Here is a 13772-nt window from a genome sequence, read left to right as displayed (position 1 = left end):
GTACTCGAGAGAGATTTAAAGCATTCAGTTCTCACTTGAAGCCGTTACTAAACATCTCCAGCAATGAAAGACATTACGTCTCAAAGTCTGGTCTCATTCAGGCTGAAAAGACATTTTAAAAACACAAAACGTTTCATTTTAAAAACGTCAATGACTCGTAATGCATGATTAATAGCGAATATTTATTTGTTATAAAATACTGAATTTTACAAAATACAAAGACTTTGGCTCGTTTTATTTTGTGGCTTTACAACCGAAACGTGTTATTCACAGTTGAATAGGAAAGAAGATAATAAAATCCTATTAAATAAAAATTTGAGTGTACACTAATAAGTAGGCAATACAACATATATATTCTTTGGAAAGGAAAAAAAAAGTGTCCACAAAATATAGTTTGATATTATACAAAGATAGATGTGTGTATTATATACTGCATTTCCATGTTGTTTGAAGTGGTGCGCTATGGCAGAGATGTAAAGGAGATAAACTTCGTCGTAAAACCTCTTCAGGGGGACATTTCATTCAAGGTGCTTAAACACTCGTTCAGCTGACGAGCGACACTGACTGACCATTAGTACCAAAATACATTCAAACATGTCACAGGTTCTTTGAAAACTTGATAAAGAATACACTCACATTGCTTTGCGTGTTTGGTTTCAGATAATCAACGCAGTCCTTTGTGCAGAGCTGATGTTTTCCCTAAAGGAGGAAGCGAACTGAACAATCTGACACACAACTCCTTTTACCATCAGGCATTTAAAAATAAAAAAATAAAAATCGTTAATTCTCAGCAGGCTGTCGATTCTTTAAAAACAAAAAAATAGTCCTTTATAAAAATGTCTATATTTCAAGTAAGCTCGAGCCCCAATCCAAGATCTGTGAGTACGCCAGTGATGATGATGATGATAATAATATATATATATATATATATATATATATATATATATATATATATATATATATATATATATATATATATATATATATATATATATGTATATATATATATATATATATATATATATATATATGATTTAAAAAGAAGATAGGACGTTCTGATTGGGAGGAGAGATAACGGTGCCACAAGTGTAGCTGGACTCTGAATCCGGATTAGGCCTTTAAAATATAATAAAAATAAAAAAGCAGTATGACCCACCAAGTTGATGGAGAGTTATAGGATCTGAATATATATCTATGTATATATACACAATACACTAATAACTACAACAACAATGCATACATTATTAGTTAAAGAGTAACTTTGGTATTTTTCAACCTGGACCCCCTCCCCCCTCCATGTTTTGGTGTCTGACGAGAAGATGTTGCGTAATTGGTCCTTTGATGATGGAGAACTCTGCAGACAAACAGGATGCCGTGAAGTTGCTCGGGAGAAACTCCTCACCTCCGATGTTTGTGTTTCTGTCACCAACAGACTCAGAGTTTTATTATAAGAGTCGGGACAACATGATGGAACGAAACCCAACGGAGAAAAACTTGATTTGGTCCGTTTGTTGTCGTGTAAAACCGAGGCAAAGTCTCGCTTTATTTATTTTTCTCAAACCCAACAAAGTGACTCCTCTCTCTCTCTGCCGCCGTTGTCTCGTTTAGACACGACAACAAACACAACGCTTTGGTTTCTCTGTCGGGGTTCCAGCAATCCGTCTGCAACGTTCTCCTTCACTTCCCAATTTAAAAAAATGTGTTTCCCCTATTTGTCCCGTAGTGACCTGATGAACAACTGTACTGTAAAGTTGTGGCTTCATATCTCTGAACGCAGGTGAAGACGACAGCGTACAGTTTTTCTTTTGTTCCATCGGCCACTTCGACACAATAAAGTCCTAAAATAGAGTCCAAGTTGAAAAATATCCTTGTTACCCGTCACGTATTTCTGAAAGCAAGAACCCTCATTTCTTCTTCTTGTCTTGGGTGCACCTCGGACAGAACCTGAGAGGTTTGAGAGCGGAGGGAATATGTTAAAGCACGGAGGTTAATCATAAGGTATCAGTATTAATAAGCATAATAATTCAAAATTCTTACCATTTTCCTTTGGGTTTTGAGGCAAGATCAACACAAGCAAAGTGAAACCACTCAATTGGACACTAGGGGATGACAAACAGCGCGTTATTAACAGCTTGCAGAAACCAGAGTTGGTTTCCGACAGCAAGAAAGAAAACACTCACATCAGGGTTATCGCATCCGATCATCTCTCCGTACGACACCTGGTGGCACAGGCAGTACGTCGGCTCGTTGGGATCCACCGGCATGTCCAGAACGTCGGACGGCTGCATCGGCAGGAGGGCATCGCTCATGTCTGGGCTAGAAGACCCCAAAAAAAAACACAGAATTATGAGAATTAAACAAATGAACGAGTCATTTAGTAAACCTGTGACCTTCAGGCCCAGACATACCTGTTTTTTATCTTTTTCTTTTTGGGAGAATCTTCATCAGAACCTTTCCTTGCTCTTCCTCTGGATGCCCGTTTCTCTCTCAGCCCCCGTGAATCCCCCTCTGTAGGAAACGTTTAAAGAACGGTTTGGTAAAAATGTGCGTTGATCCGTTTTGTCGTCTTCTCCGTTTTTGATCCGCAACTCACTTTTCAAGGCTCGTCCTTCGGTGCTTTCGTAGCCGCTCATTTCCAGTTTCTCCTTCAGCTCGTTCTCAAATCGCGCCAGGTCGGCATCCAGCCGGCGGATGTGTTTGTCCACCTGCAGGAACGAGGATTTCACGTAGAACCTGAATATGTGTCCAGTGCCATTTGCAGACTAGGAATATACTTTATGAAACTAACGGCTACAGATCCCCGTCAGAAAAGTCTGCCTGACAGAAAAGTAAAGAGGTGAAAATATTCCAAATATAACGTTCACTTAAAACTGATAGATTATTAGTCTGAAATGCGTCCACAGCAGAACGTTACTTTGCTCCCATGCTACTCCATTTACTGTAATAAAACACTGACTATGAAGAAGAACACTTCTCAGCATCCTAACTATCGCAGTAACGCTCGTCTCCAACATGTCGACATTATGAAATCTTTTGAAAAGTGAATCTACACAACAAACTGACCATTTCGTACGTCTGCATCGCCAGCTGGACTTTGTCATCGCTGAACTCTTTGCACTTGCTGTAGGCGGTCTGGATCTTCTGCAGGTGCTCCACTCTCTGCTCCGACGCCAGGTTTTTCACCTTCGCGATGTACTCGTCAGCCAGTTGGTCGATCTCTCCTTTCTTTTCTGCACAACAACACCATCATCATTACAGCGACGGCAAAGCCCGCAGCCCTGCACGACTATGTAGGATGCGTTCAGGTTATTGTAGCTGAGACGTATTCTTCCACAGCAGGACTTTGACAAAGTAGGAAATGCACACGGTCCATTTTTCTGAGTTTACTGGGAGAGTTAAAAGAGCTCAGCCATTCTTAATGCGGCTAGTTCCACCTGTGCTAAAGCCCTGTAACTGCTATGTAAAACTTTATAAACTTGTAAAAGATGATGCCAATCAAGCTCAGTCTGTTAGAAGAGGTCTAATCCAGGCGGGGGAAGGAGGGGGGGGTCAATCAATATAGCATTTGGATATTAGCTTTATGAGGTTAAATGATCACCTTCAGTCCTATTGTCCAGGTCCCGCATCAAAGTAAAGTTCCTCTGCAGCTCACATGGTAGGTTTTCAATACCTAGAGAAGAAATCGACATCAGGGTGAGGAAGGCAAAGACAGAGAGCAATAGTCCATACATAACTACACTTTTCAGTCTTTTCTGTTTCGTATATTATAGTGTGGCTTTACTTTTTGCACTATTTTGTATTGTTTTATTCTATGTTTATTATGCACCTTTCATCCAGTCGAACTGATTCTGGAACAGCGTGTTTATATTTTTGCACCCCAAAAAAGTGTGTGTGTGTGTTAAGTTATGAAACGCACATTAAATGTGTCGTCACCCTCTGTTTATGCATTATTGTTAGTGGTTTCAGAGGTATGGTGTTTAAGCATCCGGCGAGAGGGGGGAGGGGGAGGGGGGTGTGACACATTTCACTAACCACCCCTCCCCCCTCCCCTTCCCCCTCCGGCGCTCAACGGCCAACGCGGTTTTCAACAGGTTGCAAACGCGCGCTCCCTGCCGCCCTGAAGCAAACACGCAAACACACACACACACACACGATTTCACTCAAATAGACCGAATTTAAAAAGTGTAAATAATATTAAGAACAACAACGCGTGTGACGGCAACATTATTTGTAACAACCCACTAATAAAAACCCGTTGCTTGTTTTCTAGGTCACCCAGTTAGCTCGCGAAGCTAGTGACATAACAGCTAACTAGCTCTCGTTGCTTCACGCACCGCGAAGCGAGAAAGTGAGTCGATGCAGTAGAAGTGACCCATGAAACACACGCGAGACGTTGTTAATATGCATGTAAAATACGGTTCGTCCCCGGGTACTCACTGTCGAGGTAATGCTCCAAGTAAATGGCCGTCGCCATTTCTGGTTAGCTATTAAGCTTCTGCGTTATTCTCGTTAGCTCTTAAAAAAACAAAACAACAAAAAAGAAGAAAAAAAGGAAAACGCAGTTGGTTGGGCGGAGAGTTGGTGCGCTTGTTTTGTATCCCTGGGTCGCCCCGTCGGTTCGTGACTTGGAGATACTTGATGGCGGTAGTGAAACGCCGCCCGCCCGCCCCGTAGCTGCTTAGCGATCACGCGGAATTCGTTTCCACCCAGCGCACGTGCACCGCGGACGAGCAGAGACGTCACAGGATACAACTTTTTTCAAGCTGCGAGTGAGATTTCGTGACGCGCATGCGCAGAGGAGAGCGATCGCCCGACCGCGTCTGTCAGATACAACTTTCCTCACATGAATCGATATGTAGTTATCGAACCGGATCTTTACCGCTTCTGTCCTTTTTTCCAAAGGGAATTAACCGGATTCAAGCATTGAATTCAAATTCATCTTAAATTAAATAATGATATTCATAATAACAGTGTAAAGTAAAATGACAACGCAGTCTTGTTCAGACTGACCCCTGCTATGTTCATGTCTATGGCCTTGAGATTTTACTGTACAGTTTTGGTGAAAAGTGACTTCAAAGTCAGCTTCAATGACATAATGATATTCATAAACATAATGAGAGTAATAGTACTATTTAGGACTTCATATCTCATAATTATTGCTTTATCTCATTGTTTTGAATTTTTTCTCATCTCATGAATATAACTTAATGTAATTTTGACTGTCTCTCATAAATAAGTCTTTTATCTCATAATTTCAACTTTGTTTCTGATAATTGTGACTTTTGTAAGTCACAAGTATGACTATCTCACAATTATGACTTTCTCTCTCATAATTAGGATTCACCATGGGGACATATTTACTTCTTCGCTTATCATGAGGTGTCACAAATACAACTCGGAAAGGAAACTTCTGAAGGCAAAAATTTGGGCTGTGTCTAATTATTTTTGCTTTTGTTTTGTTGCATCTTATTGTTTTGTTTAGTTTCGTATTGTTTTATTTGTTTCCCTAGTAAGTTAGAGTAGGTAGTCCTGACTCTGCACACTCCGGTACAGTAGGTGGCGGTACACACCTAAGATACATGATTACGATTTGCCAGTTAAATTTACAGAAGAAGAAAAAGAAAAAGAAGAAGAAGAAGAAGAAAAAGAAGACGTAGAAACGATGGACCAAGCCGAGGAACGGATTATCGAGGAGGTCAGAAAATATGACCATCTTTATAACTCCTCGTCGAAGGACTATAAAGACTCACAAATGTCAATTAACTCGTGGAGAGAAATCGCACGAAACACGGGCCTCGAGGTTGCTGTGTGCACAAAAAAGTGGAAGAACCTGCGGGACAAATATGTCCGGTTGCGAAAAAGACTCGCAACCAAAAGTGGCGACCCAGACGGCCATAAAGTGCCTGCCTGTTATCACTTCTTATCGTGGCTGGCACCGCACGTCAAACACCGCGAAACGGATTCCAGTTACGAGGCAAAGGTATGTGTTTTCTGTTATTAATGCTACATCATCGGTTGTGTGTGCTTATGTGTAACATTAACAACATGTGGTATTGACTACTGGTTGTAGAGAAACACAGACTCATCAAGCATCCACTCTTTCGTTCAAAACAGACGTCGTGCAGTTCATCAGAGAGCGAGACTGCCTCTCCGTCGTGCACCACATCTGCATCTGTCAAACGGGGTTTGCTTAAAACTCCTCGCAGGCCACCGTCTTCTTCCCCGATGGAGTCCCCCGTGTCTCAGCCCAAAAGGAAGAGGGACCAGGAGGACGAGTCGTTTGTTAAGCAGCTGACAAACCTGGACAAGCTGAGGGTGGACCTAGAGCAGAAGCTCGTGCAGGAGGCTGATGAGTGCTCCAGGTTCGGACTCATGGTGGCCGACTTGCTTCGGAGGGTGCCAGAGGACCGGAGACCCGATGTCATGTTTGAAGTCTACGGGCTGATACATGGAAATAGACAATGATCGACCTCGAAGTTTTGAACTTTATTGTTTATAGTGTTGTAAATAATTAAGTGTGTGTGTTGTATTGTTTGAGTGCACTTGGCTGTGATTTTTTAAATGTGACTTTTTATATTACATAAGAATAAATCACACAAGTTTGTTTTCAAACAGTTGTTTTGATATGTATTGTCAACACAGCAAAACAGTTTACAAAAGTAATTTACACAGTTTATTATCACTGATTGAGTGTGCCTCGGGACACCATCTCGTTTTGCCACGACACGGTCCCTTGAGGTGACTGAAAGAAAGCCATCAGGTCATCCCGAACAGCCAATGCCGCTCTGGTGGAACATGCCCTGGACATCTGTGTGACAGATTTAACGAAGTTCGAATCATTGGCCACCACTTTTCTCCACTCGCCAGGCTGCACTGCTCCAGAACTGTCTGTGTCCACAAAAAGCGGTGGGATGTATCTGCTGTCTGGGGTGCTCGCCTCATCTGTGGAGGTGAGGTAGTTGTGTAGGACCACACAGGCTTTGACGACATCCATAGCTTTTTCAGGCCGAAACTCTATTGGTCTCCCAAGAATTCTCCACCTCGCAGCTATGACGCCGAATGTATTTTCAATTACCCGCCTGGCCCTGGAGTGGCGGTAGTTGTAGACCTGCTTGTCCATTGTCAGGCCTACTCCTGTATAGGAAAGCACAATATTAATGACCACACTACTATACCATGGATTTTACAAACAAAGTCTGTCAGTGACATCCTCTAATGATTTTTTTTGTCTGTTGCAGCTTTAATAATGAGATATATAGACACACACAATAATGATACATGCCTGGAAAGGGACGCATCAAGTTGCAGTGCAGGGGAAAGGCAGCATCAGCAATGATGACATGAGGGATCTGGACTCCGGTCCCTGGAAGTTCAGCTGGTGGGGGCAGATTGAGTTTGTGGTCAAGCAGCATCGACCCAAACCTGCTCTCTTTCAAAATGCCACCACCGCTCTCTCTTCCATGTTCTCCTACGTCCACCATTGTGAAATTGTATCTGTAAAGGACATCAATGCATGTTGTTTGTGTTGTTTTTTACTGTGGATTTGTACACGGATATAACATGGACTCATAGATCAAACATGTTTTAAATGATTTAGCTAGATAGGAATTACCTGGAATCACATGTTGCCATTAGCACAATGGAGTGAGTCCGTTTGTAGTCGCTTCCTGCTTTTATGTAAACGTGTTTACCATCGAGGCTTCCAACACAGTTTGGGAAGTTCCACAGCCGCCAGTAATCTGCTGCCACGGCTTCCCATTGTCTGGTTGAAGGACATGGCAAAAACTCGGGCTGAAGCGCTGTCCACAATGCTTTACAGACCTCCGACAAAATGGTGGACGTGGTGCTCGACGCCAATTTGTAGCTAGCCGCCACAGCTTGCTGGCTTCCACCTGAGGCTAAAATTCTCAGCGTCACCGCCAGCCTCTGGGCGATATCAACAGGCATGCTGTGCGTTGTCTGGTGCTTTATTAACGGCTGTATACGGCGAAGAAGCTCGTCAAATCGGCCTGCTGACATCCGAAAGTATTGAAAGTGCATTTGTTCATCCAGGTCCCTCAGTGGCTGAACAAGTGTTGTAAATTCACCCGTTCCCGGCCTCGATCGGTTTAGTGGTCGTACGGACCACCTCCGCGAACGTCTTTTCTGTCGCCTGCGCCTCAACATTTGCAATATAATCATTTGCTTTTTAATATTGATGAGCGCCAACTCCAAATACAGCCGCTCCACACCGGTCGCCATTGTGTACTGTTGTTTATTGTGACCGGAAGAAAAAGCAAGGTAAATATCCGCTGAAACAACACGGCCACAAAGCCACAGCCCCCCTAGCGGCATGGCGGTGAATTGCAGCGCAACGCTGTCCCTCGACGGCATGACGTCGACGGCGTAGGTACAGCGTCGACTTGACGCGCCCCCGCTGAGTTCGCGCGCACTTTCCAACCCTGTCAGCTGACATGGTTACGTCATTCACAACAAACGCCTCCCTCTCCCGGACAGACTGACGCTAAAAGGCGCCGCGGGCGGGGCTTAAGGGCAACTACCGAGGGGCAAGTAAGCGGCTCTGCGGGGCCGCGTCCAATCCGGGTTTATCGGTCAAGCTGCTTTTTGACTTCGAGGAGGGCGTCATCTTCTTTTTTGACTTCGTACGTCTCACTTCCGGGTTTTTGCTGCCTCCTTCACGAAAGCCTTCCATCTTTTTTTTTTCCTCCATAAAAACACACACACAAATCAAGTAAGTATCCCCAAATGACACTCTGTCTTCACAAGGCGCATGCGTTGTGTGTTAAGGCTAGCCAAGCAAGGCGAGCGTCTTCAACTCGTGCGACTTATAGAAACCCCACGTGGGACGGTAACGTCACGCACGAAACGTCGGTTAAGCTAGTTAGCTCGCTAGCTAACCTCGACTTGTGTCAGACAACAACAACACGAGACCGTTAGCCCAGCAAGCTGCCATGACAACCACGATATCTGAGCTAGTTATTTGAGTGTCGGTCCTGGAAAACAGTTCGTATTAAATAATATTAAATAAGAATAATATCATAAATAATAATAACAATACAAAATACTATCTTGCATAATAATAACAATAAATAATAATAAAATACCATTCGAATAACAATATAATACATAATACTGTATTAATTGTATTGTATTTATGTTTTAATTCTGAATTGTGTGTGTGTGTGTGTGTGTGTGTGTGTGTGTGTGTGTGTGTGTGTGTGTGTGTGTGTGTGTGTGTGTACTTAGTGCTAACAGTCACAAGGTTAGTTTTGGCTGTGCCACGCCCAGTAATGAGAGATGATCATTATGAATTATATATAAGCTCAGAAAGCACCAGAAATAAATAATAGGAGTGACATAGACAACTATTAGGAGTAGAATAGATAATATAATAATATATATAAACTAGACAAGATCATTTTTGGTGAAGTGACTAAACACAGCAAAGTTGTTTATGTAAACAATGTACACCAGGTGGTGTTTATGGTTCAATGATGTGACTCAGTGTTCATGTCAATATACAAAATAATGTTCAAGAGTCAATAAGTCAATAGTTATGCTGCAGTATGGGATAAGAGACTTAGTATAAAGTGTAGTAGTACTGTACTAACATAGTAGTATAGTGTAATATAGTATATAGTTGAACATAGTGTAAGATATTATCTTAAAAATAAAGTATGGTGAATACTATGTCATTGAAATATCAAATATAATATGGTATCATATTGTATTTTATTATTTAGTTTATTTAACACAAACTATGTACAATAAACATACATTTACACATAAAATACATGGAATGTGAACAATATTACAAACAATGTGTACATTACAGACAAGCGTTCTAAAATACTGTTCAGTATGTACAGCGTCACAGGACGCTTATTGTATTTATACAACAGCTGTGGTTGTTTGATGAGATAATAACTTCTATAATTAGTTTGTAAAATAGAAATGAATGATTGTATTGTATAATATAATATACTATATAACAATATATCAACAGTATGACGAGTACTAACATACATTATGGTTGTAGGTGTGGCCTCTAAGATGGCTATGGTAAAGAGTGGCTGGCTCCATCGACAAAGTGAGTACACATATTAACAGTTTATGAACGATAAGCAATACTTATCATAATTTAAAGCGGTTTTAAAGATGCCGTGATATTTGTTGTGACATGCTTTCATGAGTAAATCCCATCCCGTGTGTTACATTCCCATCACAGGCACCATCCTGCGGCGCTGGAAAAGGAACTGGTTTGACTTGTGGGCCGACGGACGCCTCGTGTTCTACAACGACCAGCAGCGCTGCGACATGGAGGACGACCTCCACATGAGGGTCGACTGCATCAACATCCGCAGCTCCGCTGCATGTCAAGGTGCTCGCAGTCGTCCATCGCCGCTGTGACGTTTTGTTCCTATTTTAAAGTTTTAAAAATGACCTCACCTCTCTGCTGGTGTCGCCTCTCAGAGCTCAACCCGCCGGAGGGGAAGATGCGCGACGCCTTGCTCCAGATCGTGTGCAGGGACGGCCGGGTCATCAGCCTGTGTGCAGAGAGCGCGGACGACGCTCTGTAAGACGAGTCTTTATTATCACTTTGATGCAGTGTTCTGGCCACTCCAATTATTTGTGTGTTTGTATTGTCAGAAAAGATGTCACTTTAAATCTATCTATTGCACTTCTGTCCATCCTGAGAGGGGGATCCCTCCTTTTTTAGTTTTCTCCACATCAAAGTTGGGGTTTCCTGTGCCGATGTGAGGGTTCTGGGTCGGAGGATGTCGATTACGTCGCCCTCTGAGTCCGATTTGTGGTTTTGGGGTGATACAAAATAAATGTAACGTGATTAAATCCTGAGTTTCCACTCTGCCGCAGGGCGTGGACCATGGCGCTCCAGGATGCCAGAATCAATGCGGTGAGTTTCTGCTACTTCTTACGTTGTCTCTAGGTTTTTGATTTGTTACCAAAATAAGAGCAGGAACTCTATAAACATTTGAAAAAAACTTCTGAATGTTCAAACGTCTCGTTTGTTTGTGTTCATTCTCTTTCAAGCGTGACGTTATAATTTAATTTACTTCATTTTAGGTGGTTGCTCCACCTCAGATCGGCTTTGCGCAGGAAGTGAGCCCGTCCGCTCCTCCGCCCTACGCAGAATACGCTCCTCCACCTCAGGTAAAAATAAAGGAATGAACAGTGTGAATACGCAGCGTGTTCACACGCATGATATCTCACGCAAACGTTACTCCTCAGTTTACAGGAGCACTCCTCAATGTTCCACTCGTTGCATCACAAAGCCTTTTCAAAATAAAGTTTCACATCTTGCAAGGAAACAACTCAGTTAGGTAAAAAAAACACTTAGTGATGAAAAGATGATGGGTTGGTTTAAAATAACTACGGACGTTACTTAAGTTAGGACGCTACGTCACAAATAAATCAACGTCAACTCGTCTTTACACTCGCAGCACAAATAATAAACATATAAAAGTACAACACACATTCTTTGTCACATTTTACTTCATTTTCTAAAAGGAAAAACTAAAAACAATACATAGTTTGAGCTTCTGGCGTGTCCACTGTTGTGTTTTAAGAGCTCCACTCAGCAGTATTCGTCTGATCAACACTGGATGGCTTGTCTCTCTCTGGTCACATGACGTGCTCTCCAGCCCCGCTCGGCCTCCCAGAGGCTCAACAGTCCTTTTGTCTTGTCGTTGTCCCAGCAGGTCTACGCCGCGGGTCCGTACGGCGAGTACGTCGCACCTCCGCCGCACGCCACGCAGATCGTGTACTCGCCCGACGGGCAGCCCTACGCCGTGGCGTACCCGTACCAGTACCAAGGTCAGCGACCGCCTTCTCACCTGCCAGAGTTTGCAAAATACCCCAAAGGTCGGCAAAAACAGTTTTTGTGTGTGTGTCTCCAGGTGGGTACGTCGCTCCCGGGGTGAACCACCACGGCGTTATTCGGGAGCGCCAGTGGGAAGACGGCGGCGACGTGGCGCTCGGCATGCTCGCGGGAGCGGCGACCGGTCTGGCGATCGGCTCGCTCTTCGCCGTCTTCTAGTGTTTCCATTTAACGAACGTCTTAGTAAGCGCACCGCTCCCCCCACCACCACCTCACCACACACACACACATCTCTACACACCACACACACCCTTTTTTGTTTTTGGTTTGCAGCATTCGGCTTCCTCTCTGTGCCATCACATGAGTCGGAGTACAATGTAACTGACTATGAAGAATGATTGTGATGGGCAGTGATCTGCTCCCTATGTGTTCTATATAGATATACATATATGTATATGTATATACATATATATACTAAATACTGTCAGCACTTTCTCATATGCCCCGTGTGGCAGCCTCCTTACTCTCTCTATGTACTGAATTATGAATGTTATTTAACCAAAAACAATTACTCAATGAAGGTCCATGGTTACAGTGTGAGACATGGAATATAATATCTTCAAAGTGTGTTTTCTTTACTCTATTTAAGCACCAGGCGGTCAGACTCGCCGTGTTTTGCGTATGAGCTTTAAGATGACGAGCCGTTTATTTATATATTTACTTCGAGGTGTTTCTCTACGGTGGCCCGGAAGGGCCAAACCCTTCGGGGGGGGGGGGGCGTTCCCACCGAAGTTCTTCCTCACGCTCGGCAGTTGATTGCGACCTCGCCGCTCGATGCCGGTTAAAAACCTTCACGCTCGATCGTTCTAGTTTTTATAGACATTTCTCCGTTTATGTTCATTTCAGGTCCTCGATGTTTCTGATTCACGGAGCACATTTGTCCTTTTTTTATGCATAATTACCGTAAAAGCCGTCCATTGGTGCATTAATCTTTTCCTTTTCTTGTGTGTGTTCTCTGCTGCTCCGTCTACTCGTTCTACACGTTACTCACGTCGTCTGTTTAGGTTGAGAAACACGCAGCTTCTCTGTCTGCTCGGGTTGTTTGTGGTGGTGGAGGGCTAAAACACACACACACGCACACACACACACACACAGCCACATACATACCCCCCCCCCCCCCCCCCACACACACACACACACACACAGCAGCAGTAACTTACAGTTCATCATTTGGGGGCGGGGTCTGGTTGTGATTGAGCGATGATGTCACCGCCAGAAACAAGTCGACGCAGAACACTGAATGTGCTTTAAAGTGAAAAGGGACGTGCACCCTTACCCTACGTGCACTTTTACCCCTACGTGCACTCTTACCCCTACGTGCACTCTTACCCTACGTGCACTCTTACCCTACGTGCACTCTTACCCTACGTGCACCCTTACCCTACGTGCACTCTTACCCTACGTGCACTCTTCACGCTCATGTGTTCACTGGCAGCTGTTGAACTTGTATTTAGTTTTTGTTTCCACGTCAACAGAACCGACCGTGACGTAAATCAGGTCTTTTTATTTATTTCTCTCCAAATGACTTGAACATCGTTGGATTTGTTTGCATTATTCATGTTCGCTGCGAGCGCCTTTATTCACTTTGGGAAAAGCAACCCCTGCTCTTTAAAGAAGCTGCACATCTTTAATAATGAATAATAATGAATAATCACCGCTTAAGATTGAATTATTTCATTGGAGCAAATGGTCGGCTTTGTGCGAGCAGCGTGATGTAACTTTTATAGATATTTCTCCTATCAAATGTACTAACGTATGATCTTCCCTGCATTTAGAATACAGAATATATACGATAACTAACAGATGTATTTTCAACAATTAAATAAATATATATATATGTTCACAAAGTTAACAAAGGCTTGTGTTGTTTTTT

At 43.1% G+C, this 13772-nt stretch overlaps 2 protein-coding genes and 1 long non-coding RNA gene across 4 annotated transcripts; 1 reads left to right on the top strand and 2 right to left on the bottom strand.

Moving 5' to 3' along the window:
• Window positions 1-994: 994 nt before the first annotated feature.
• Window positions 995-4651, bottom strand: ing5a (inhibitor of growth family, member 5a). Its single transcript, XM_068592970.1, has 8 exons — window positions 4438-4651; window positions 3599-3670; window positions 3064-3230; window positions 2594-2705; window positions 2409-2508; window positions 2181-2316; window positions 2038-2099; window positions 995-1944 (listed from the first exon to the last, which is right to left on the bottom strand). The coding sequence occupies exons 1-8, from the start codon at window positions 4472-4474 to the stop codon at window positions 1905-1907; spliced, it is 726 nt and encodes a 241-aa protein (XP_068449071.1). The 5' UTR covers window positions 4475-4651; the 3' UTR covers window positions 995-1904.
• Window positions 4652-6660: 2009 nt separating this feature from the next.
• On the bottom strand, window positions 6661-8473 carry LOC137795529 (uncharacterized). Its single transcript, XR_011078398.1, has 3 exons — window positions 7613-8473; window positions 7283-7494; window positions 6661-7134 (listed from the first exon to the last, which is right to left on the bottom strand). It is a non-coding gene; the product is annotated as an uncharacterized lncRNA (long non-coding RNA).
• On the top strand, window positions 8454-13745 carry plekhb2 (pleckstrin homology domain containing, family B (evectins) member 2). Of its 2 annotated transcripts, none has more exons than XM_068593060.1 (8): window positions 8454-8731; window positions 10040-10090; window positions 10229-10381; window positions 10474-10576; window positions 10876-10915; window positions 11086-11172; window positions 11721-11835; window positions 11919-13745. In XM_068593060.1, exons 2-8 carry the CDS (start codon window positions 10054-10056, stop codon window positions 12056-12058), a joined length of 675 nt encoding a protein of 224 aa, XP_068449161.1. In that variant the 5' UTR covers window positions 8454-8731; window positions 10040-10053; the 3' UTR covers window positions 12059-13745. The 2 variants fall into 2 exon arrangements, with proteins under 2 accessions (XP_068449161.1, XP_068449160.1); XM_068593059.1 differs by having other exon boundaries at window positions 11718-11835.
• The last annotated feature ends 27 nt before the right edge of the window (window positions 13746-13772 follow it).

Source organism: Clinocottus analis, unplaced genomic scaffold (assembly GCF_023055335.1).
Source record: "Clinocottus analis isolate CAN_PGR_092001 unplaced genomic scaffold, fCliAna1.0.p SCAF_28, whole genome shotgun sequence".
In the NCBI taxonomy this organism is placed as follows: domain Eukaryota; kingdom Metazoa; phylum Chordata; class Actinopteri; order Perciformes; family Cottidae; genus Clinocottus; species Clinocottus analis.
The sequence above is the reverse complement of the archived record's forward strand: the minus strand, read 5'-3'. Positions and strand labels throughout refer to the sequence as shown.